General features: G+C 37.5%; 1 protein-coding gene across 16 annotated transcripts in view; it reads left to right on the top strand.

Moving 5' to 3' along the window:
• FARS2 (phenylalanyl-tRNA synthetase 2, mitochondrial) overlaps positions 1 to 26,135 on the top strand; it is a 260,594-nt gene that overhangs the window by 12,856 nt on the left and 221,603 nt on the right. For 9 of the 16 annotated variants that reach the window (XM_083826153.1, XM_083826161.1, XM_083826151.1 and 6 more), the window contains exons 4-6: positions 12,151 to 12,231; positions 16,599 to 16,698; positions 17,254 to 17,341. The exons of 3 other annotated variants lie outside the window; for them this stretch is intronic. In XM_083826153.1, coding sequence (XP_083682279.1) covers positions 17,261 to 17,341 — 81 coding nt within the window. In that variant the 5' untranslated portion in view covers positions 12,151 to 12,231; positions 16,599 to 16,698; positions 17,254 to 17,260. Of the gene's footprint in view, positions 1 to 12,150; positions 12,232 to 14,374; positions 14,442 to 16,598; positions 16,699 to 17,253; positions 17,342 to 26,135 lie in introns of those variants that run through there. 4 more of the 16 variants (XM_083826155.1, XM_083826157.1, XM_083826160.1 and 1 more) reach the window with 4 other exon arrangements.

Genomic DNA, 26,135 nt, shown 5'->3' on the forward strand with positions numbered 1-26,135 from the left:
ATATATTTTTGTTCTCCTGTTGTGGTGTCACATGGGAATAAGAGCATAGAAAAATATTGTTTAATAAATCAGGAAGCAAGATATGTATATCTTGCTTGTTATATCTTTAAACATTACAGGTAAATGATCAGGATATTGTTGTATATGCTGGGAAAACTTCAGTTTCAGGTTCTGTCAAAAACCTGCTGTTTGATGACTGCTGCAAGATTTTTGAAGATGTAATTAGAGAGTAGTTTTCTACTGATTAGGATTTGGTTTCTTGTGTTTGAAAATGTCAGTTAGTTGACTTCTCTGGCTCTTTCATAGCTTACTCTTCCTGTATAGCCTACTGTTTCAAAAAATTATCATCGTTGCTGTCATATCTCCCAACACTTCAAAAAAGAGAGTCTTTGGAAAGCAGTGACTTGCATGCATCTACCCAGGATCACCCACTGAGAACCATGCAGTTTATGTGCTACACAGCCACTGTGTGCGTATATGGATTGACTCTATGAAGTCTCTCTAGTAAACCCTCTCTGGCTCAAGTATAATTCAATGGCAGCTTGTTTCAGATTTCTGAATGCTGATCAATCTGTTCACACTTAAACGTGTTCCAGCCCAGTGAAAGCAGTGAGTATCCTGGATGAATGATATCTGAAGAAGTGAAATAGATGGTATGTGAGTGTAATCTGCCCCTAGAGTGGCGGATTTGCTGTGCGTTCTTTAGCAATGACCTTTACCAGTGAGAATAGACTGAAGCTGTGTCATTTTTGAGAACAAGAGTGCTACTTTCACTTATGCTGTGGCTGGGTGCTTTGTTTTGCAGTCATTTTTGAAGACGCTGTTGGGTTGAATTTAATGTTATTCTTAAAAATTACAGTTTTAAAATGTAGATTCCAAAGGAAGTGAAGGCTACGAGACGGTATGTGTACATCTGATGTCAGTCCTTTTTCTGCTTTTCAGTCAAATTTCACAAAGGGTATCTAGATTTCAAAAGACAACAAGTTACATGTGTAGGTTGAGGAGAAAAAAAGGCTGAATAAAGGACACCACCTCTATTAATATCTCAGATAAAGCAGAGGTAATGGGGTGAATTTGTTCCTTATCACTGAAACTGCAAAAAAGCTTTGCTTCCAGACCCAGAGGAGATAAAGTTTTGCTGGTTCTGCTGCTTGCAAAAAAAGCTTACTCTAAGCTACTGAGGGTGAATTATCTTCCGTTGGCTGACACATGGTACATAAATGGAAAAGAGAATAGTGCTGTCTGAAATATTTTTAAAGAACTGAGAAGGCATGCTTTATGAAAAAGTCTGAAAGACAACATGTAAGCTTCTGTTTAGAAGAATAGTGTATGTCTATAGGGGAGGGCTTAAAACAGAAGACATTATAGTTTCTGTGAAATCACAACATTTGCTAATGATCTCCAAGACTGGGAAAAATAAACATAAGCTGTTAGATTGCTACAGAGGGAGAAGGCTTCTTAAACAATAAACCTTAAACTGACACGTCTACATCTTTTAAAGCTGTCAGTGTGTTGCCATCATCTGGAAAAGGACACAATAGCTTGTCATAAATGTATCAACTTTCCTCCTCAAATGAACATCTCCGTTGGTAATATGTGAGACCTTTAATTATTTTTTAATGAAAACTGTTCTTATTTTGTGATTTTAAATTCCTTGCTACAATTAAATTCTGAAGTACAAATATTCTAGGTGTTTGGAAAATAAACCCAAAATTAAGAAACATAATTTTGCAAATAGAAGTCCATAAAATCCATTCATCTTCACTTTTTTTTTTTTTAAATTCTGGTGGTTTGTTTTACTGTAGAAATCACAGTTTATTCTTCCAGCATATATATATATATATTATTTTTTTTTCCTCAGTACTCTGGATAAGCAGCTCTTCAGCGGGGAAATTTTACCATCTTCACCTTGTAGAGTTGCAAAGTCCATCAGTATGTTATGTTGGTAGCTAGACAGAAAGAAAAGAAAAGGTAGGGCATTTGTAGTATATCGAACACTTCAAGTCAGGCATAGACAAGGAAGATAGTAAAAACAGGTTTGTAACACCTGAGAAGTGAATTTATAAATGTGAGATTTCTCTTTGTGTGACTTGTCAAGATACTTATGTAGCTTTCATTCTTCCCCAAGTTAAGCATGTATAGTCTTGGAAAATATGCATTAAGTATAGGTTTGGTTTTGTGTTAGCAAGCGAACTCATGGGGGAGAGCATTACATTCCAAATAGATACAATTATGTTGCCCAGAGGAATTGTGGAAACTCATCTCTGAAGGCATTCAAACCCAACTAGATGACCTTTAGCAGCCTCTGTTAATTGGATGTGCTTTGGACAGCGTATTGCATTAGACTGCCGCTGGTGGTGTCTTCTGAACCTAAATTATTCTATGATTCTGTAAGTCTGTGACTTACAGAAGTAAAGCTTGTATTCAGTTCTAAAGGAGTCAGATCCTGAAGACTGTTACCTTTAGGAGAAGTTAAGTTCTGTCTTCCCTATAAGCCCAGCTCTGACTGTCTGTATCTTGCTGTCATTAGGCTTTGCTTTCCTGGTGGGCAGTTTTGCACTGCAGAAGACTGTAACCATCAGGAGAAGTTAAGATGTGGGAGATAGACCCTTATCAGAACAGATGTGTTAATTCTCTGGAGGACTTAAAAGTGAGATTTTAAACAAGTTTTTGTATGCTGAGAGCAACAGGGACAATGAGGAGAATTTCAGTTGCCACACCATTGGGCTGTTTGTATCTGGATCATGCTTTTGAGAATTCAACATACCTGTTTTTCCCATTCCAGGGGAAATTACTGCAGTTCCAAAAGGTTATGGAGAAAGGTAACTATCACTGTATTTTCTGTATTCCTTTCCCATTGCTTCTGTTAAAGGTTTTTGGAGCAGTAGCAATATTCCGACGTATACTTGGACAGTTTGTACTACAGTGAGCAAGCCAATTTGATTGTTTGAGCACCATAGTACATAAAAAAAAAAATATAAAAAAATCTTCCATGTAATTTGAAATGGTTTGACGAAAAAGAATGCATTTCCCTTGTGTATACACACAGAAACACACAGACATACCCCACTGCAACTAAACAACCTGCCTTTAGGAGATAATGCCTTAGGTGTGCATGGTCAAGCAAGAATCTGAACCTAGGTGACCTTGCTCTGTTACTGGAAATATTCAAAGCAATTTGATTTTTCTGAAAAAGCTAGTCATTTAAAATTGAATTCCATTGCTTGAAATAAGAGATGTTTTATAAAAAATAAGACAACAAAGTAGTAGTATGTTTACTGGCTCTCCTTCAAGATGCTGTTCTGCCAAGCCTACTAGGTAATATATTTACATTCTGAAATGGTGCTGTATTTTATTTCACTCTTAAATATAATACTGTGGAGTACCTAAGATTTGCAGCTGTCAAACTTTATCTGCTCAGAGCATCACTGATGATGTTTAATAAAGATCTCATCACCAGGTGCTATACAAATTTTGTAGAAAACCATAGTGATATTTCCTACAGATGATTGCTAATAGGCTTCCCTTCTGATGGCCTGCCCAGCCAGCACTTTTTAATATTTATAAGCTGTGATTTGAATTTGGAACTGGACTCTCTAGCTTTTATCCTCATAGGGAGCCACAGCATTAACAGAGATATGTGAAGCATTCTTTCTGTAGAAAGCTGTTTGTGGAATTCTTGAGGGAAGAGGTCTGTGTTCTCTGTTGATCCTGGACGCAAATAAAGTACAACCTGGGGAATGTGCACCAGCACTAATGACTGCTATGTCATGCAGTCATGCATGACTGCTATGATCTTTGGGTTTTCTAGTCATCATCATCTCTTCTTATGAAGGGTAATAAATAATTTTTGAAGGTTGATTGTAAATATCCAGGTACAAAGGCTCTGTTTGGACTGACCATTGCAGCTCTGGACGCTTCCTGCCATTTCTTGGTAGCAACAGGGTGTCTTGCAAGTGGCATGAAAACCTGAAAACCTCCTTTTCTTGGTTTCTGTAGATGTTATAGAAACAGATACTAGGTTCAGAAGTGAATATTTATATACGTGCCTTTGTTCTCTTTTCGATTGCTGCAAGGAAAAAAATAGGCTGTATATTTTCTCAATGAAAAGCTGAGTGCTCCAAGACGAATTTAGCTCAACAGAGGAATGAAGAACCTTTACTACAATGAGCAACTTTACCCAGATGACTTATTTGCTGAAAATAATTAAGGTTATCTGGGTAGCTAAAAACTTTCGTCTACTATGTACCACAAAGAGCATTTGCTCATTTGTTTGCTTTGCTCATAAAAGTTTCCTTATTGTCCAAGCCAGCCAGGAAAACCAGCATAATTATTTAAACAAAACTCTCCCTAGCATACTATGATAAGGCCAAATAATTACATAGATTCATACACTTAGAGTGGATGCTCAAAACAGCTTAAAAATGATGATTCATCTGACACAAGTTGTTTTCTGGACAGAGAACAGAGTTTACCTGTCCAATACTAATCTGGTTGGACTTTGCCATCATTAGGAGTGTTGTCATAGACTAAGTTTTACTGAGGTAGAGTAGAAGCTGAAATTACCAGTGTCAGCATCAGCAAAGATATAATGCATTTAATTTGTTCTTCAAATGTGGCTAAAATAATTCCACTTCAGATGTCCATTCTCTCAGGGAGAAATCTTTTTAAGCAGGTAAATTTGTACTTTTAAAGCTATTACCCACACAGTGCCTGTTTATGAGTAGAAATAAGCCAACATAAGCTTATTAAAAGAATTCAATGGTACACAATAAAATTGAGTTTCTGTAGTTATCGTGCCATTGATTCTCAACTGTATAAGTTCTCTTTATGAGAAAGTAATGCCTTTTTCAAACTACTGGTCCTTCAGGCTTTGTTTCAGATATTTAAGGGGGAATGGATCCTTTTGGTTGCTGTACTTCTGTGAAATGACGGTTTCCAGAAGTATATCTGTTATGGTTGGGCTAGTTAGTAAGTTCTTTATTTTCAGGGAGGCAGGCGCCAACAATTGTGGAATCTGGTAACCTGGATGGAAAGGAAAGGGATGAAAAACTGCTTTTGCCTCATGATGAACAGCTACTGAATAATTCTGAGTACATTCAGGAAACAGATCTGTTGAACAAAGCAGGATAAATTTATGGTCACTATGTAGAGTGAAATTTCATCTTTAAGAGAAATCGTAATGTGTTAGAGACTGAACCTACTTCCACTGAAGGAAATAGAACTGTTACTTCCATGAAAGATTTTTCCAGCCCAAACTCTAAAATGCTGGAATATTTTCAGGCCTGTGCAGGGAAATTCTTACCAGCTAGCTGTATTTAACAAATGTGAATGTAAGACAGATTAGAAAACTAAAATACAGTTTAAAATTAAGACCTAGAGAATTATATCAAGTTTTGTTACTGTCATGCACGCTGCTTTTTGAAGAAAATGCTGAAACTTCAAGATTTTTCTGTAGCAGGTTTTTAGGCAAGTGAAATCTTTCTGAAGGTTGGAATTTAGGAATATATCTGCTTAGGTGATTACAATTTCTTGCTACATAAATTAAGAGCGTTATGCACACTAGAGGCAGGATGCCCTGCCCTGGGATTACTCCTGTCCTCATAAGATCATTGTAATATAGTATTAAATTGTCTTAATGGACCGTAACTATAGGTCACTGATATCAGTTATGGGTGTGCTTTTTTCCTTTTTACAGTATGAACAATTTAATGCTTGGTAAAATGAGAAAATATATCTTTAAATAATTTTGGGGTTGGACTGTTCTCAAAGTTATGAGAGTCTTCGGACAGCGCATGCAAAGCCCTGTCCAAGGCCTTTTAGAAATAAGAAATTATTTGGCTGTGTGCGCTAGCTACCTCTGTTCTTTCCTGTAGTGTGGGCAAGATCCGTCTCCCATAGCAATGTAACGTACTCATATCATACTGAAACACAAATGATTAAAAATAAGATACAGTAAACAAAAGGAGTGGAGAGAAGAGGTGTTTTGCTACTAACATATTGGATGATTAACATTATAATAACTTCAACTTTTCTCCTGATGCATTTTTACAGTTGGCATTAAAAATTAAGGATGCTTGGTTTGCATGAAAGTTCTTAGTGAATGCAGGCTTTGCTCCAAATGTTTCAAATATATTTATTAAAAGAAAAAAAAAAACCACAGATGTTTCTATTGGACTAGAAGGGGGATGCCGTGTAACCTGTAAAATCTGTAACCTACCTCAGGAGCGCATTGGCTTTAGTGGAAGTCTTTTTCATTTGGATTTAAACAGAGTTTTATGTTTGGCATTATATCTGACACTTGTCACTCTTAAACCAGGTTATTTCAAAAGGTGGGGGGCAGTTCATGCATGAAAGAAATAACATTAGCCTTTTTTTGTTGTCGTTACATAATTGTGGGTTGATGCTAAAGCAGGGAATACAAAACAGTGGAAATAATTTGTGTGTTTAGCCACCGTTTAATGCTGGCTACAGTGTTGTCTGCTGTGCTTCAGCTGGAAGAGCCAAATTTTGCAATTTGGTTAAGGTGCTTGAGGTTTAAAGAACGAGGTGTCACACTTCAGTCCCAGGGATGGCCAGACTTCTTGTAGCTCTTGTTGAGATACAAAATTTAGAAGGCAACCATGTTTAAAAGAATTCATGCAATCAAAATAACTTTAATATGAAGAAATAGGTATCCTGAGTATTAAATTAATCATGATTATTAAATTAGACAAATAAACTTTCAGTGGTACATAACTTTTCTGTTGCACCCAGTGCAGTATCTGTTTGCTTCATTTTAGTGTTGGTGGTTTTTAAGCACACTGTTGGGAAGTTCTTAAAAATCTGTTCTAATAACTACTGAGACAACACTGTCCTTCGTACACATGGGCTTTTTACAGAACTCTGTCTTGCATAGGCACATCTTTGCTCAGATTTTGTGGTTTTGTATTTTGTCAAAAATTATTTCTGTTGTATATTCCTTTCTCTTCATACATGTTTATGTAAGCGTATTTTAAGCTTAATTCTGTCGTATTTTTGCTATATGGAAGTCAAAAGGTAGTACCAAACGTTTATGCACAAGAGTTAGTGTAAAGGAAATTAAAGTAATATGATAACTTTGGATGTCAAAGACAGTTGTGAATGTATAGAGGTCTGCCTTGTTCTGGATAACTGTATGAACCCAGATAGTTTTATGTGATTGAATTGCTTTTATTGAGGTGGTATAATTGATGATGTCAAACAAAACAGTTATTTTTTTCATCTGCATATGTCATATATAAAAAATAAATATAGCTCTGAATCAAAAGGTCAGCTTGAAAATATCTCAGTCTTGGAAAGTTTGGATTTCTGTTCCAAATTCTAATGCCTTCATTCATTGTTCTAGTAAAAATGATATCTGGCAGCTGATAAAGGTTAGTGCTAATAAAGAGCCGTTTTACTTTCAAACTCATGAAGTCAAACAAACCAGTATGCTTTGTTTTCTTTTTCATTCTGTTTCTTTGTGTAGTGGTACTTTATGAGAGACCTGAGTATGGCTCATCGCACTATCTGCCGGCTCTAACCTCCTTTCTCATCCACATTTAGAATTAACTAAACGATGGTACCCGTAACCGTTCACTGAGGCCAGCAGAGGAGGTAAACTGAGCTTATACTCTTGTTCTTATACTTCTTTGTGGAAGGAGAGGCTTTCAGATACTGTCATCTCCATAGGAACAGAAACGTTTTGAACTCTGAACTGCCCCTCCTGCTTAGGGCTTTGTCATCCATCCAATGAGTTGGCCAGCAATATCTTAAAGGCATTTTGAAGGCAGTGATGATTATAGTGCTTTTGCTTATATAAAAGGAAGTTATTGGACCTTTCTGTTGCCATGAATTCTTAAAGCTACTGACTTGCCATGTGCTTCCAAGGGTCACCTTAAAGAATTACTGTGTTCAGGGCAAGTAGTTGTAAAGACATGTAAGAGCCAAATATTTTAAACAAACAGGTCCGCTGAAAGCATGCGAGTAGTGCTGAGGGAATTGTATTCTTTTATATATTTTTTTTCTAGTGAAGGATATTTATTAGGGTGAGCAGATGGGCACTGCTCATTTCTGGCATTCATCAATAAACCTGCTACCTCTCCAGGTGGCTCAACAAAAAAATAATGCTGTGGCACTGCTCCCATTTTATTTTTATTCCTCTCAGACTAGTTAGTCACCTGTGTCTGTTCCCCTCATTTAGAGGCATCTGCTGGATTTTTTTTACTTCTGTTTTTGGTTGTTCTCCATTCTAAATTCACCAAGGAATCTTCAATAGGAGCTGATGCAAAGACTTTGCATGTTTGCCTAGCATTGCGCAAATATCTTCTCTTTAGCCAGCTTGTGAGTTTAATTTTCAGCAGCCTGTCCTTATGAATTAATGCATGTAACATCAAATTGTCCTTGTACTTAGTGGACTATTCTACCACTTTTCATTATTAATATGGCAGTTTTCTTATTTTTAATGTTGAAATATTAAAAGAATTAAGCACAAGCGAGAATCCACCATCTTGCAGAGGATCATCTAGATTGAAAAGATCTTCAAAGTCACCAAGTCCAATCAACTGGACCTGCTGAGTCACACCACTAAACCATGTCTCTTAGTGCTTACATGTCTGCACATCTTTTACATACCTCAGGGATGGGGACTCCACCATTCCCTGTGTAGCCCATTCCAATGCTTGACCACCCTCTCAGTGAAGAAATTCTCCCTCATATCCCGTCTAAACTTCCCCTGGCATAACTTGAGACCATTTCTTTGCATCCTATCACTTGTCACCTGAGAAAAGAGACTGACATCCTCCTCACTGAAGCCTCCTTTCAGGTAGCTGTAGAGAGCAATTAGGTCTCCCCTGAGCCTATTTTTTCCAAACTAAACCTCAGTTCCCTCAGCTGCTCTTCACAAATATTTTCTAGTCCTTTCACCAGCTTTGTTGCTCTTTTCTGTGTACTCAATACCCTTCTGGTAGTGAGGGACCCAAAGCTGAACATAGTACTTGAAGTGCGGCCTCACCAGTGCCGCATATGAGAGGACAATCACCTGCCTGGTCCTGCTGGCCACACTACTTCTGATGCAGGCCAGGATGCCGTTGGCCTTCTTTGCCACCTGGGCACACTGCTGGCTCATGTTCAGCTGGCTGTCAACCAGCATCCACAGGTCCTTTTCTGCCAGGCAACTTGCCAGCTACTCCTCCCCAAGCCTGTATTGCCGCGTCGGGTTGTGACTCAAGAGCAGGACCCAGCAGAGAAGAAGAGTAGAGATTTTTCACACACAAGCGGTTGAAACACAAACTTTATCTACATTAAAATACATTTTATTTCTTACTTGAAAAGATGAGATTAGGAATGTGCTTCTAAAATGGAAAACCTCTTATTGCAAGTGTATGAGACTGTCTAGACTCTGTTAGAGCTAACTGTGTAGGACTAACCAACACCTTTCTCAGTATTGTAAGCAAGCGTGTCTGGAGTAGACCAGTAGCTTCTTTTCCACACTTACTCATTGTTCATGTTGAAGTCTCCTCACTTGCGTATTTTCATCATCATAACTGAGCCCTTAGCAAGTCTCTTGAATGTACGTGGTTTTTATCACTTGGTTGGATTTGAGAATGGGGTCACCATAAGGCATATACATGTTATAAGACTGAACAGCTGCTCTGGTTGAAGGGCCAGGTCAGTGTTTGAGAGCTCTGTTTCCCTATGCATTCCTATGCTTTCCTTCTTTCAAACTCATCCTCGTTCTCACTCCTTTGTGGGTAAAGCTGCTTCTGTGTATCCATGGGTAGGCAGAGCAAGTGGGAAGTCTCCAGCACTCTCCGCTGCAGAGCTAGGCGGAGGCTGTTGGCAGATCCTGCTGAAATCAGTGGGTCTTCTCACACTGTGAGGAGCTGTTGTCTGGTGTGTGCAAACCTGCTTTGGTGAAAGAGTTGAACTCACTCAGTACCCCTAAGCAGCTTCAGCAAAAGCTTGGCTTCCCTATCTGTTTGGAGCACCAGCAGTATCTGCATTTTAGTGTATATAAATTGGGCCATGTTCCCAGGTTTCTATTTGTGATTGCATTTTTTTTTGTTTGTCTAATACGTTACTAAAATTGTTATAGGAAACACTAGAAGAAAAGTCAATATAGGTGAACACCTTAACTTGAACAGAACTTGAAATGTTTCTGTACATCTTGTGTGGCCACAGGTGTAGGAAAAATGGAGACATTTGGTCATACTGAACTCAGTTACTTGTTTGTTACTTCTTAGTTATTAAGATTTTTTTTCATGTTGCACTTAAGGTTTGGGAGCACTGATATTCCTAATCTTGCTGCCTAGTGGTAGTACTATAAAGAATATGTGCTTTGAGTTTCAGTTCCAATTCCCCTGTCTTGATTATGTTTACTGGAGAACAGCAGAAATGTTTTTTATTTTTTTTTCTTGCAGATGTCTAGAATATCTTTTCCACCTTTCCTTTCTACACACTGTACTATCAGCACGTCTTTTTGCAGCTCCTGCTTTGCTGTTTTAATAAGTAGCCATTGTCAGTGATGCAGAAAGACTCAAGATAAATGATAGATTTTAGGAGGTAAACAATGAAATTCTACAGATCTTTGTGGTGGTGGTGGTGGTATTTGGTTTTATATTTTACTTTATTTTTCTGAGTGGTAGTATAATATCTATCCTGGGATTTATACTCGTAATAGATTATCATAATCAGTTCAATCAGCAGTGGCTCAATACCACTGAGATCTGATGTAAACCACAGTGTAATACCTACTGGGTAATCAAGAGTGAAATTTATAAATATTTACTAATATTTTCATTTTTATAGAGTTCTTCCTGTGCTCTTGCAACTTTTCTGCAGACCAGTTTGCCTCTGGTGAATGACATGTTTTATCCATGGCTTTGAACTCCTAGTGACTGATTTTTTTCTCTGTATAATTATTCTGTTTGGTGACTTTGCATTTCTGTGATATTGAGCTTTAAACTACAGGAAACAGACTGAAGTGACGATGCAGTCATTTGTCATTTATGATGGAGAACCATGTCAACACAGTTGAATTTAGTTTGACCTCAATGATTTTTCCCCTCCAAGTGTCAGTACAAAAAAGGTGTTGATGTCTTCAGGAGGGATTTCTATACAAAAGGGAGTCAGCTTGAGTATCTGGATTTTAACATTGATGATCTGGATGAGTAAGCAGTGATATGTATTCCATCTGTGTCAGGCAGAACTGCTTGAGGGAGACCTGTATGTTTTCATCACTGGAATTCAAATTGTTTTTATTTCGCTAGCTTAAGTCCCCCGTCTCAAGTCCATTGTATACTGCTGATATAAGAATGTGGCTTTCCACTGACCTCTGAAATGAGACACCAATACAGTCACAGTATGAATCAGTAAAGAACATTTAGATTTTTATGCAAAAAACAGCTAAATGAGTTTTACAGCTGATGAACAGTTGTGCTCCTCATCCTACTGCATTTCTCACAGTTGATTTTCTATTCCAACTTAAACATGTGGAGAAACCTGCTTAGCAGATATAAAATAGGCCTTATTTTGAAAGAAGATTGGCCTTGTAGACCCCAAGGTGGTGAAAAATAACATGTACATTTTAAACCACAGCACACGTGGCCTAATGTATCTAATGCAAGGCATATCTAATGAATTATTGCATTAAATCAAGGCTGATAATAGCGAGGAATTCCTACAGTCACTTATTTAACAATTTAGGGAAGAAAAAAAGTGTAAAAAAAAAGAAAGTGTAAACAATACGGTGAAAGTGTAGGTGTTCACCAAAATGGTATGAGTGAGCATTTTTAAGAGGGCGTTTTTTGGGTAAAGCTTGCGCATTTGCCTCAATTGAGGCAAATTTGAAAGAGATTCTGTCAGTTCTCTTGCTGCTGTTACACATCTTTATTTATGTTTGAAGTGTTCCTCTTTACTGCTGATGTTCTACTTGGTGCTTTTTTAAGTGGTTGGGCTCAATCCTACTGTCAGTTAAACCAGCACAGCTACATGAAACATCTGACCCGTAGGTCAGTGTTCTGTCTTTTACTCTTATAAAGGACTGAGATACTGAAATTATGATCTACAGAAGAAGTGCTGCATGGTAGAGAGGGGATGGCATGCTAATGTGAGAGATCTTTTAATAAAACTTTTTTCATCTTTTTTCAGAAGGAGAGATGAAAATAATAATTAAAAACAAAACAAAACAACCACCAGATGGTTACTTAAGGAAGGTCATCTGAAGAGGAGGTAAATAGAGGGCAATGCACATGAACCTTCAGTTCTATAGCTCCTTAAAATATATGTTTTTGTTTTTAATATCAAATAAAGTTCAGCCATTACTGATATGAAAATAGGAAGGAGTGTTTTATTGTTTAGATTGTCAATGTGAGCAGGACAGTCAGAGGGATTTCATATGTTCTGTACAGTAATATATGGCCAGGGCAGGGCACATCTTTCAGAGAGATATTCAGCCTCAATTTAAAGACCTAAGTTAATGGAAATTAAATCACATATGTTCCCAGGTAATTTCAAAGAAAAAGAGAAATCGGATAATAGAGTTCCTCAGTCAGTTTGAAAAGAACATAAATGAATATCGGCTCTTACAAACAAATTATATACACATATGTATCTGTGTGTGTGCATGTGCACACATGTATATATATACACATGCATACAAATGGCATTTACACGAGTGATTATCCCCTGCAGCAAATTAGTTACCAACTCCTAGATTATATCTATCCCAAATCAAGGCATGTGGATAAACTGTTAGGGAACTATTCTGTCCTGTCCTTGCTCTCTCCCCTAGCTCTACCCAACTAGTGTTCTTCCTTTCCAGATACGTCCTTTGGCTCACAGTATGGGTGTCTGGGGCTTTTCTCATCTTTTCTTCTTTCCTCACAGTTGTTGAAAGTGACCAGAGTGCTTCCATATATTCCAATCAAGATTACAAATTATACATGCTTCATTTGCAAGAAAAGTAAACAAATTGTTCTTCCTATTGTCAGGGCTTGCTCTTTAGTTCATGTGTGGTAAAGGTACTTAAATTACCCACTGCTAGTTTCAAGCCATGATTTATTTTTTTATTATTTGAAACAAAGTCTTCATGTTGGTACTTGCAGTTGCCAATCACCTTTGTTACTGTTTGTTTAACCTTCAAGGCCCTGTTTCAATGAAGTATTACAGCCTTACAAACTTACAAGTGTTTGGAAATAATGACATTTTAAAAATAATTAACTTCGAGACTTTTTATTTGCTTTCTGGGCTTGGGAAATTACTAATTAACGTTTCTATGTTTCTTCTTGTATGCTTAGAAAATTAAAATAAAACGAAAGTTCAGTTTCTGCTTCATCATCCCATTTCAAAAGCTGAAGGCTTTATGTAGAAAGCCAAGAGATATGAGATGCTCTATAAAAATTCGTTAATGAAAGAGAAGGAATTCACAGAGACCTCTCCTTTAATTTTTGACTTTGTTCCCAGAACTGGGAGGAGGGCCAATTTTCCTATCCCTAACCTATAATCATTTTTTAAAATATTTTTATATATTAAAAATATTATTATATTATAAATATATAAATAAATAAAATATAATTAGTATATTATAAATATATAAATATAAGTATATAAATATAAATATTATATATTAATATTAAAATATTACAAGATAAAGTATCTTCAGTGGAAGAAAATGATTTTTTTTTTCTCAAATACCACAAACAAACAAGTTCCTCTTCCTTTCTAAGCATAAACAAACAAACAAACAAAAAAAAGCTGATATTTCCTTTTTTTCTTTTTTTTAAATGTTTTGTACCAGTGTGTTAGCACTTGTTGTCCCGTCTGAAACTTTACAAGCTCTTTGAAGTAGTTAGTACAAGTTACACATGCGCACAGCTGCTTAAACCTGTGAATTAGGATAGAAGACACTTCTATTAAAGTTTATGGTGTGTAGATAAAGGCTTGTGAGATTTTCAATTAACTTGAAGGATTAAAGCATTACAGCTATTGTTCCTGCCGTGTGTGAGGTGAAGAAATTGTAACCTGCTCATTAGATATGGGTAGTATTTAAACACGAAAACTCATTCTGTTTTCTTAATACTTCTGATGAGATTACTAGCTGCTTGTGGATTTTTAATAGGTTCCTAAATAAAAGGAAGAACAATTATTAAGCAGAATCAGCATGCAGGCTACTGCAATAAATAGTGATAAGTATCATGACGCTGGAAAGTAGATGTAACAAAATAATACTTATTCTGGTTGGTCACGCATGTGGTATGCATTTCAGGTTAATCCGAGGCCCCCCAAAAAAAAGAAGGATTAAATCTTTGGATACGATTGGATCACAGGGCACCTGACCTGTGAAAAAATTGAAAAAATCTCGTATTTAGTTTACAGAAGAAACACTTTGGTTCTTCAGGATACTCGCTATTCTGCTTTGATCTGCTGAAGACGTTGAAGAGGTGTTTAGTTTCACGCATTATGGAACCATTGGAAAGTATAAATGCTTTGCTGGGTTACTGTCAGATCAAACAGCAATTTACAGATGGGGAACTAGAGACTAGGGAAAGACTAGAGGAGAAGGAAAAGACTTTGCTATGAATAAATACGAAAGACTTAAAGGCTATGGTCAGAGAAGGTAGGATGTTTACAAAGAGTAGGAGAAGGGTTGTGGAGGAGAGTGAGCTCACATATGCCTATCTGTGGCTGTGTACAAGCTTGTTGTCTTGAGAGGGAAGAAAAGGGATTATTGAGCATGCCACATTTGGATTGAAAGGCTGAAAAGAATGAAACATGGGGAAGTTCTAGAACTAAATACAGTTTTGGAACATTGGCAAAATAGGGGAAAAGAATATGAAAAACACAGTTAAGTAGGGCATTGGAAAAATGTGTAATAGATATATAGGGGAGATAGAGTAGGTTAAAAAGAAGATAAAGTAGAAAGTGTTTCATATGCTGCAGGAATTTTGGGGGAAGTTAATGAAGACTTTTCCTCTCCTTTTCAAATGGTGTTGCCTCCATCCCTTCTTACTCACGCCACCCTGCACTGTCTGCGAACACCCTCTAGATGGTGTTGGGGGATACAAGCATGTTGAGTTTCTCCTAACTATGAGTTAGGATAGATGTGATTTTTTTTTTTATATAATGTTATTTTTGATGAAGTGTTGGCATAATTGTAGGTGGTGTTTGAGCCAGTGTGTAGATTTAAACACTTAGATGAGGAAATCAAATACAGTCATGAAGAAAATGGTCTGTTATCCTTTATTTAAAACATATACTGTAGCACGTTACTCCATAAGGAGTTGTCAGCGTAAAGCAGAGTATTTCTATGGAACCCATCTCCGATGGGGATTACGTAGGTTTTGACTTTGCTTTTCTTTGGGTTGCGTGCCTGTGTTTCTCAAAGGCAGGATGTGGTTTCAGAGCTCCACAGTTTCCTTTTCTTAGCACAGCTAAAAGTTACTGCATCTGCTTGCTGGTAGAGTGGAATGAACAGAGTCCTTCAGAGATTTTTTAAATTTATTTCTGTGATGGGCAAGTAGTTGCACCTGTTTTGTTGTTTGAAACAACAATGCAATCTATCGCTCACAAATGTCTGCTGGCAGAAATGAAGTGCCATTGCAAGAATATTTTTGGTTTGCCATATGTAAGAATGGAATTCATTGTTACTGTTTGTTCTTCTCTATGTTTGTCGTTGAAAACAAAAGTCCTAAAATACTTTTATAAATACTGAAAGGACAGACTTTGAGTAGCCGTCCTTTCCCTTGAAAATTGCAAAATATTTTAAAATGTTCTGCAGGACATAAAACGTGCAGCATTGCCTCTTTAATCACTATTTTGTAGTGAGGGCATGCTGATTTGTGTTCTGTGGAGTATGCTAAACATGCTGTCATTGCACAGGCTTAAAGTTAACCATGCAGTATTACAAATAAAGGCAACAAAAAGAGATTGTACCCTGATTATCTCATCATTATTGCCGTATTTTCAAAGAAAGTGAACAGTTTATAAGATAGTACACAGGCTGCCATTTAGGTTGTTAGTGAATCTCGAGTAGAAGGCAACATCTTGTGCTTGTGAGGCTGCATGCTATGAGAGAAAGCATACGACACTGCCAAACTCTTACATGTGTTCCCTTTAGAAAAATGAAATGAGCATTTAGTGTTTCCAGTCCCCATGAGTCCTAATGTCAGAGTAACAAAACCAAGCTTCAACTGCCATTGCATCATCCCACCTTTTGCCACCACTAGCTGAGAAGTCCTGCAGGACTTACATTATGACTGACTATAGTTTCCAGATGATTTTCAATAATCTTTCCTATATATGTCTGTTTTTTAGTGTACTATACTCCATCCTCAGTGAAGGAGTGCAATAAATGGCTATACAATACCTCTGCTTTCACAAATCTTATCTTGGTTTGATGGGTACAGGTATACATGCAGAACCATAGAGTCAATGAGGTTGGACGGGACCTCTGGAGTTTGTCTAGAGCTCAAAGCAGGGTTGACTAGAGCAGGTTGCTCAGGTTGTTGTCCTAGTTAGATTTTGAGGATCTCCAAGAATGGAGAATCTGCAGTCTGTGCCAGTGCTTGACCACCCTCACCATATTTTTTTTTCTTTAGGCTTAAATGGAATTTCTTGTAGTCCAGTTTGTGCCCATCGCCTCTTCTCTGATTGCTGAATACCACTGAGGGCTCCATCTTACTTACATCTTCCCATCAGGTATTTATGCACATCAATAAGATCCCCTTTGAGGCTGAATATGCCCAGTTCTCTCAGCCTCTCCTCATATGTGAGATACTGCAGTCTGGTAATCATCTTTGTGGCCCTTTGCTGGCCTTCACTGCCAAGCCCATAGATGGACACTACTCCTGGTGTGTGTGGTCTTACTAGTACTGAGTTGAGGGGAAGGATCACTTCCTTTGACCTACTGTCAACCATCTTCCTAATGCCAGCCAGGGTACTGTTGGCCTTCTTTGCTGCAAGAGCATATTACTGACTTACGGCCAAGTTGTTTTCCATCTGGATCCCCAGGTTCTTTTCTGCAGAATTGTTTTCCAGCTCTTCAGACCCCAGTACATAATGATGCATGGCATTGTTTCTCCACAGGTGCAAGATTTTGCTCGTTTCTTTGTTGAACTTTGAGGTTCTTGTCAGCCCATTTTTCCAGCCTGTTGTCATCCATCTGAATGACAGCACATTCATCTGGTGTATCACTGCTCTGTCCAGTTTTGTACCTGTGAACTTTCTGAGGGTGCACTCTATCCCATCATCTAGGTCATGAATGAAGATGTTGGACAGTACTGGAGCCTGCATTGACCTCTGGGCCGCACTGCTGGTGACTGGCCTCCATCTGGACTTTTGTGTAGGTGATTGCAACACTTTTAGCCTGGCTGTTCAGCCAGTTTTCAGACCACCTTGCTGTACACATTTTTAGCCTGTACTTCATCTGTTCGTTTATGAGGATGTTACAGAAGACAGTGTCAAAAGCCTTACTACAGTCAAGATGAAACAGATCTACTGCTTTCCTCTCATCCGTCAAGCCAGTAGTATCTTCACAGAAAGCTATCAGATTTATCAAATGTGATTTCCCCTTCATAAATCCATGCTAACAGCTCCTAATCACCTTTTTGTCCTTCACTTGTGTTGAAATGGTTTCTGAGATCCACCACCTTCCCAAGGTTCGAGGTGAAGCTGAGTGGCTTGTAGTTTCTCAGGTCCTTGTTCTTGACCTTCTTCAAGATAGAAGTTTTCTGCCACATCTGTCTTCAGCTAAACTTATCTTAACAAGACCTTTAGATTACAGTTGCCTTTTTTGATGTAATTTGCCTATTATTTTTGTAAATACGCTTTTAATTTAGACACTTCAAATACAATAATGCCATTCATTGGATTTAGATTTACTATATGTTGATCAAATCTTCACCTTAAAATGGGGGTGAATATACTGAATATAAATAAGGCAGTATGCTAAAAGAAGTGTGATATATCGTGTCATTTTTTTCTCCCTTCCACTTCATTAGCTGGAAGCAGCTCAGGTTAATTGAGAGTGGGAAGTCTATTCCAGACTACCACCTTTAGAGAATAATCAGTTTTTCCTGAGAACATCATGAGGAGATTGTTAGGAAAGCACTCATAAATGCCTGCCTTTGATGCACATGAGAAATCATTTATGTGAGCTAGCAGCTCCCTACCCATCAGTGTGAAACTTAGCAACATTCATTTTGCTCATGGAAGGGGAAGCTTGCAGATCAGTGGGAGCAAAACAGGACACAAGTGAACTGAACTGATTTAAGTCGTAATTAAAAATAGATTCTTTTAAATGAATAGGCAATCTTGTGTAATTTCTCTGTTATTTTCTTGAAAATGTCTGGTTCTCACTGGTTGGCAAAAACTGAAAGAAATTGTTTGGTAAATAGCTGTAGTCTGTTATGCTAAAGTTAGCATTAATTTTGCTCAACATAAGACTATATTATGTACTTTTAAGCAGTTACAGAACCTAACACAAATTTAATCAGTTTCTTAATATTTATACATTTTTATTTTATAAAATAATGCTTGTTACATTTCTTATTTATCAGCTAATGGTCAATTTTCATTTTGTGGCATGTACAGTTGCATTTGGATGGAAATTTGAATTTGTTTAAAAATACAGAAACCTAATGTTATACACTTTTTCCTGCAAAGCATATTATACATTTAAAATTAATGGAGTAGACTAAACAAAGGCAGTATCTTTAGTGAATGGAGCAGATTGTTTTGGGTATTACAGCCTTCTAGCTTATTTAATGAACGTATATGATCTTGAGAAGGAAAAGTACATGTGCTTTTGGTCTGACAAACCCTTTATGATTTTCTTCTGAAAATTTTGTGCATGGAATATGGTGGCATATGATTTTTGAAGTGGCAAAAAAGGTGTTTGTATTATCTTCCTTTTTTTTGAGTTATTGTGATCTGTTTTATTATAATTAAGTATTTCTAGTAGTTAGCATGTGCTTGTTGTACTGTGTCGGTAGTTGGTGTCCCCAGGCTTTGTTGTTAATATGGCTTTGCTTTGTTGTCAGATTTAAGAATTTAGGGCACAAAATGTTTTTAGGATCATCTTTATTTTGCCAAAACAGAAGAAAAAGCACAAAGAAGCTTTCTGTGAAATGTCTCTCTTATTTTCACTCATTTCTCTTTGGTTCTGTGCTGTTTGAGTTGAGGACTCTGTGTATATACAGAGCTTAGAACGGTAAGCTTCAATCCAGGCTTTGATCCAGACTTCTTCCATTCCAATAATATTAATTATTTGCTTTATGTGAACTAAGGAACATACATTTCTTAACATGCCTCAGACAAATATTTAATTAATTCTGTCTTGGACAAATACACCTCAAAGCTTTCTTGCCTGAGAAAGTTGAAGATCTGAAAAAAATTACCCTTTCCCTGTATTCTCAAGCTACTGATGCAGGTATTCAGCACCAGGTGAAGAGAGCCCTTGCACCTTCCCAAACACAGTCTGGCATCCCCACATTCCCCAGCCCGTGGTGTGGGACTGCTCCAGTCCTGCAGCTGGTCCCACAGTGTGCAGCGCCCACAAGAGGGAGTAGGGCTGAGGAGCCCCACGCCAGCATGCTTGGGGGCTAGATGTGGCCAGTACTCCAAAGCTGTTTCTAGAGAACAGATCTGGGTCTTTTCTGGTGTTTCTGTGAGGCTGGGACTTCCTGAGGTGAAGGCAGGCTTCGTGGTCCTGGGCAGCCTGCTCTGGATGGCCCTGCTTGAGCAGGGGGTTGGACCAGATGAGCTCCAGAGGTCCCTTCCCACCTCAACCCTTCTGTGATTCCCAGCAGCTCTCGAGTAAGGAAACACCTCTATGTGGTCTGGGCCTGTGATGCCTGGGCCAGCAGGTGTATCTCCTCTCAGGTCTGAGGGTCTCATCGCCGTCTGCTGTGGACATATGCCAGGAAAAAGGCTGCAGGTTTGTCTCTTCCCTTTGCATTAGGAGAAAACAAAGGCAAATCTCATATTTCACACCACCTCAGATGCAGACCCTTGCAGTAGGTCTCATTCCTAGGATGCGTTGCATGCAATCAAACCCCAGGATGACCTGACTGTCAGGAGGAATCCATCGTGACTGAAACAAATGGTTGCTATGAGTGTTGAAGCCTGATTGTCTTCAGTGCTGTTTTATTGGCATATTCTGATGATGAATTAGGCCTAGCGTATGTAGGGACAAATAAAGAATGGAATAAAGTAGAAGTATATGACTCTATGAATCTACCTCAGGATGTGCAGTGTCTAAAAGGTTAATATCATATATAATAGTTAATGTAAGTGCTGGCAGCTTACATGCTGAAGTGGCTTCTAAGAAATAGCTGTAAATGTACTTACCTTGCTAACTGTCAAAATCTGATTTCCGTAGTTTGGTGAAATTACCAAGTGAGTAAAAATAAGGTATTGGAAGAGGCAAAATTCTTGGTATTTGGCTTTTGTTGTGGGAACTCTTTAATCTTCAAATCAGTTTAATAGCAGTATGTAATACCATTTTGCTAATACAGAGTATATATTTCATGCTTATGTTTAGGGAGTCTCGTCCATCAAGGATGCCTTGAACTATAGGGTTCCCCAGTCCTGTTTTGCTGTTGCAGTGGCCACAGTGTCTTGCAGCCCTGTACATGTGTGCAGGCAGAAGTTTTGTATTATGCTGGGGGTGCTAGTGGTCTGCTTTCAAGTTGCTTGCTGTGGTTTGAAAATCCATTTCTCAAATGGGTACTCTCAACATTGCAACTCAGTGTTCAAAAAAGTATATTTTTGCACCTTTGTTATGTAGTGCTTTTACTCAGAATGTAATGAAACAGCTGGACAATTGTTAGTTGCTGGAAAGGGCAAGAGGATTCTGCAGTCACTAGACTTTCCGCTTCTGTATGTAGGCACCCCCTTTACCCAAACCTGTGAAGTCTGTAATTTCTGAATTGGGGATTTTTGTCAAAGTTTTTTTTTTTGTCAGCAAAAAATAATTTTGTCATTCCCCAAGTTGGAAAAATCATCTTCCTTGTGAGATAATTTCTGAATGACTCTGTGTGTGTGTTTATGTCTATGTATAGGAACTTGTTGGCATTCATGAGGAGTGCTCTTGGGAGGATGAGGACTCGTTTCAAGAATGAGGACTGACTTTGCAGAGTGATACTCAGAAATTTTTCTGCCATGTGGCTTTCTACATTATGTAGGGCTTTTGTGTTTGCTTTGTTTCCTCTACAATCAGAAAGCCTTTGGCTTTGCTGAGTACTTTTATTAAGCCATTAATAGATATTCTTTAAAACTTCATGTCTTGCACTGTACATTCAGTGCTGATGATACTGGTATAGTGAAATCTGACGTGCAGGAAGAATTGAGCTAATTAAATAAACAGATGCCATTCAGATGGTAAAAGACTGTTCTAAAAGTACTTGAAAAGGGAAATGAACATTTTTTTTTTTGAACAAGTACTTATTCAGCTTTTAATGTAAATTGTTGTTATTCTGCAGTGCTACTGCTGCTTCATCATCTGTCAGTGGATCTTTCTAGGGGCAAATCTTTTAAGTCTCAGTAGTGCTGCTGAAGTTAATATCAACTGTTCTGCACAGTTTCTTTACACAAATAATGGAGGAAATGAGTCTGATCACTTTCCCTTCATTTTCTCCATATATTTGTCCTTATTGTACTGAAATTTACTTGGTAAAAGGATTGGCAATAGAAGGCTTTTCGTCGAACTTTGAACTGTTGAATTGACTTAGGTTATTTTTATAGGAATTCGCTAGGCAGAGGTCCAGAATGAATCTGGATGTCACATAAGGCAAAAAAAATATACAGGGTAATTTCTTCCTTCAAGAAACTATTCCTTTGCATTATTAGGTTCATTCCACAAAGTGGCAAATTTAATTTGGGAGTATCCATTGCTCACGTTGCAAAGGAAACAAGGAATACTCAGTATTGTATGGAGCATACCTTTAAAAAGAGAAATGGTTTAGGAGATTGTCACCTTCTATTTTCTTTTTTTTTTTTTTATACACAAATCGGCTAAAAGTATTTTTTTACTTCACATTGCTGTAGTCATGGATTGGAGTTCAGAGAGGAAAACAACTTTGCCCATTTTCTGCAAACCTAATTTTAGGTACTTTGAGCATGGACGATGATTTTGCAAGTTGTTATCTTCGTAATGTGCAGAGAAAATCAAGGGTTTCACTTATACTTACAATAGTGAGAAAATCTATTTGACATTAGAATTTGTAGATTGTGTCCCACTGCCTTTGCTATTGCTAGGAAACTCTCACTTTGCAGCCAAACCACATGGTTTAAGTTGTCAAGCAACATGACATTTGAGCATGTGAATGACTTAATTTTCACTGGGCTATGCACATGCTTACTGCCCCTTAAAAAAGGATTCAAAGAAGCGTGGAGGTTCAGATAACACTTGGATAGCTTCAAGTTTGTGCTTATCCTCAAATTCCAGTGGAATCATGCATGAGAATCTAGTCAAAAGTCCCATAATTAAAAGGCAATTAGAAGACTGTGAGATAACTTTGGGCAGGTCTTATGTTCTCTGGGGTTTCAGTAAGTTTGAAAAAATGTACCACTGAAGCCTCATTTTTTCTCAGGTGCAAAATTAGCTTTATTCAACTGTATGTTGGTACCCTCTGCAAGCCCAGAGAAGGGCCTTGTGCAATGAAATGCTGAGCAGAGTTGAGTGAGTTTATGATTTTAATGGAGAGAGTGAAAAATCAAGAAGACTCTCAGCTGATGCCAAGAAAGACTTGGCAGGGGAGAAAGGAATGGTTGATTAACAAATGGAAATTCAAGGAGAGTTAAGACCCCATGTGACCTGTGAGCAAATGCCCCAAGTGTTACATATATGGGGCAATGCAGTTTAACATCTTTAATGTAAATATCCCCACATGTCTGTGCTCTTTTTAATTGTAGCATCAATCAAAATCAGATATTTGAAATTTTTTTTATACCTTACAACATAAGCCATCACTGACTTAAAAGTTTAATTGTTGTTTTTTTATGCTAGTTTGTATGAATTTAACTGGTGTTGCTTGTGAGTCACAACTGGTAATCTTAAGATGATGTCAGTAAGATTTTTATGCTATACACTCACTTGTGTTTGATATTGTGTTTGATATTGTTTGATATTGTGTTTGATATACAGTACACCAAAAATGTTTTACAGAAAAGAAGTTTATTTACTAACTGTTTAGAGGGTTTTACATTTTTGTTGTAGATAGCTTTCATTTCTCTTATCTGTAAATCTAGGCTTTAGTTGTTCCATTGCTTTACATAGTCCAGAAAGGGAAGGTATTTTAGTACACTTTCAAGAAGCCTGTAAGAATTACATGTAGTAAAATTCAGTACCTAAACAAAGTGCTCCTAAGATTTAGTACCTTAAAACTATAGGAAATAAAAACGTGCTCAGTAGCAAATGAAAGCAAATATTTTCCATATTAAAAATATGTAACGTTTTGTAGAGTCATGAGATAGGTTTTTAAAACGGGTTCAAGATTTATAAGGTAACATTGCCTGTCCTTCTTCAAAAGTCAGAATAGTTCCCAGAGAAAAGGCATAATTTCTGTGTAAAAATATGAAAATTGGGAGTGGCTGTCCAGTCAGGCTATTTACATAAGATGATTAATTTATACCTGTGGGGGATGAAGTTCATTTGAAGTAATTTAAACATTTAAGAGGATTTGGAAATATGATAGATTTAATTGGTTTCCAAGAGTCATAGAGTAAATGCTCTGTAGTATAAACATGTTCCAGAAAATGAATAGGACTTTCAGAAACTCATGTGATACAAAACATGGAATGTAGGTGGTCTCACATGATGGAAAATTCACATATTCACTTCAGATCTGTATTTTGGTAGGAAATGAATTTAAAAACATGTAGAGTGTTATCAGTTCTTGTATTTTCTCTGCCTTGCAGCTTTAAAATGGGTTTCTTAGATTACATATTTTGGGTAATTTAAGCCAATTGAGCATTAATAGGGTTTTAAGAATAAAATAACAAAACTAATATAGGAGTTACTCTGAGGGTTAAACATGGTGTAAAACATATTCTTCCAACCTAAATATTGCCTAATTCTTGTTCATTATTTCTTTTTGACAGACTAGAAGTTGCATACCTGTGAGTAAACACTTTGCTGTAAGGTAGACGTAGAAGTGTGGCCTGATGAACTGCATCTCAGGACTACAGAACTGCCATTAGGTCAGTAGGGATAGGAAGAAGTGCAGATGTGATTTTTCCCTTATTACATTAGGTGGACAGTTTCAGCTGTCAGAGCAGTATGTTTCTGTTGTGCTAGGCCTGTGATTAGCATGCTGTGCAAGATGCCCCTTCTTTTCCTTCCCAGGGAATTGTACCCAGGTTTCCTACAGAGAGTGTCCACAGTCTCTTCTGGTGGGCTGTCTTGTGGGACTGGGTGACACAAGGCTGTAAATATGTTTGAATTGGCTAGCAGTGTTTTGTAGTTTCCCCTTTTTTTTTCCATCCCAAGTGAAGGCTCTGTACCCAAAAAGCATTAAATCCGGAGTTTGTATTCTGGACTATTAAAAAAACATCCCCCTAGGAGTCTTCTGCATACATCTTACGTTTACTAGAAGCAGAAAACACAGGATGTTTTTATTCTGGCTTGAGGAGACTTGCCACTGATAACAATGGTTTTAAATGAAAGCTTTTTGGAGAGGAATGAGATTTTTTTTATATATATATGCTTTTTTATTGTACTTCTTGAGTATGTTGGGAACCTGCCTGATGAAGATGGATACATTAGAACCTAAAAAGGATGACATGCTGTAAGAAACAAGAATACAGCCTGGGGAATTTTCTTGAGCAGCCAAGAAGCACTCTGCTTGCCAAGTGACTCCTTTTGTATCCTTGTTTATGCGATTTTAGAAGAAAATAGCCTACTTAACAGAACTGATAGAGGGAAGGAGAGAAAGGGAGAGTCTTCTATTCTGGAAGTGTTTGCATTGGATGCCCTTTGTCTGATATTTATATTTCTGATGGAAAGATCAATGGGAAGTCTACGAAGAGAAGAGGAAAAAGATGTTGGAAGGCATAATGGAAATGCTTTTGATAGGGTTTTGCTTACATTCTGGTTTCCACTGACCTGGCTTCATTCAGGGAAGGGTTATATTTGGGAACAGCTATGTATTTCTTCATCAGGTCTGTCTTGGAGCTCTCTTTCTCATGGAATGCTTTATATAATCAGGAAGGATTTTGCATAATGGGTGTTTTAAAATTTCTTCTGTGTTTTGTTCGTTCTTTGAAAAAATACGTGATTTCAAGCTGCTTTGTAAGAGGACCTGTCTGTTTATTTTCAAATCTAAGCTTAGTTTTCCTACTGGTGTGTTCTTTCTATAATCACTGGAGTGCAATGCTCTAAAACACCCTTTGTTGAGTGCTGTTTGCTCACCGGCTACTTCAGACTCTAAATGTTACTACCCTCCACCTTTTTTTTTGTGACAAAATGGGTCTACATGAAACAGCCTTTTTCAGAGAAACAAATATGTTATTCTATTTTTTTATGTTGCCTTGATCCTTCCCACTCTCGTTGCTGAGTAGCTAAATTAATAATTTTACTCATAATGTAGTAGATTCTGTGACTATAATTTTCAGTGCGCCCTGAAAATTCCTCTTCACTGGGAGCACTCTGTGGTTTATAATGTAGTAAGAAGAATTCCAATTTCAGAACTGAATTTTTATTTTTTTCAGTTGTCCTGTTTAAAGTTTTCCTTCAGATGACTTTCTTTGTATATCTTGGAAACACATGAAAACGTTAAGAACATTGGCACATGCTGTGTATCTGATATCTTGCATGACTTTTCTGTGGTTATGAACATTTTGCAACAAAAGGCAGCTGTTACTCCAGTGATAGATCTTAGAATATGAAAAAAATATATATATTTGCTAAGAAACACAGGACACAGAAAGGCAATTACTTTATTTTTCCTCTGCTTTTGCCAGTGCTCACTTTTATTAACCTTTTTTTACCGTGAAATAAAGCAGCAGTGACAGAAGAATCTGAATCACTGGGGTGCGCATATCAGAAGTCACTAGTTAGGAGCCACTGTTCTTATTTTATAGCAATGGACAAAAGTGAAAGCCCAGTGAATAAAACTCAGGATTCTTTCTTGCAC

The sequence above is a fragment of the Anser anser genome (assembly GCF_964211835.1).
Source record: "Anser anser genome assembly, chromosome: 2".
Lineage (NCBI taxonomy): Eukaryota > Metazoa > Chordata > Aves > Anseriformes > Anatidae > Anser > Anser anser.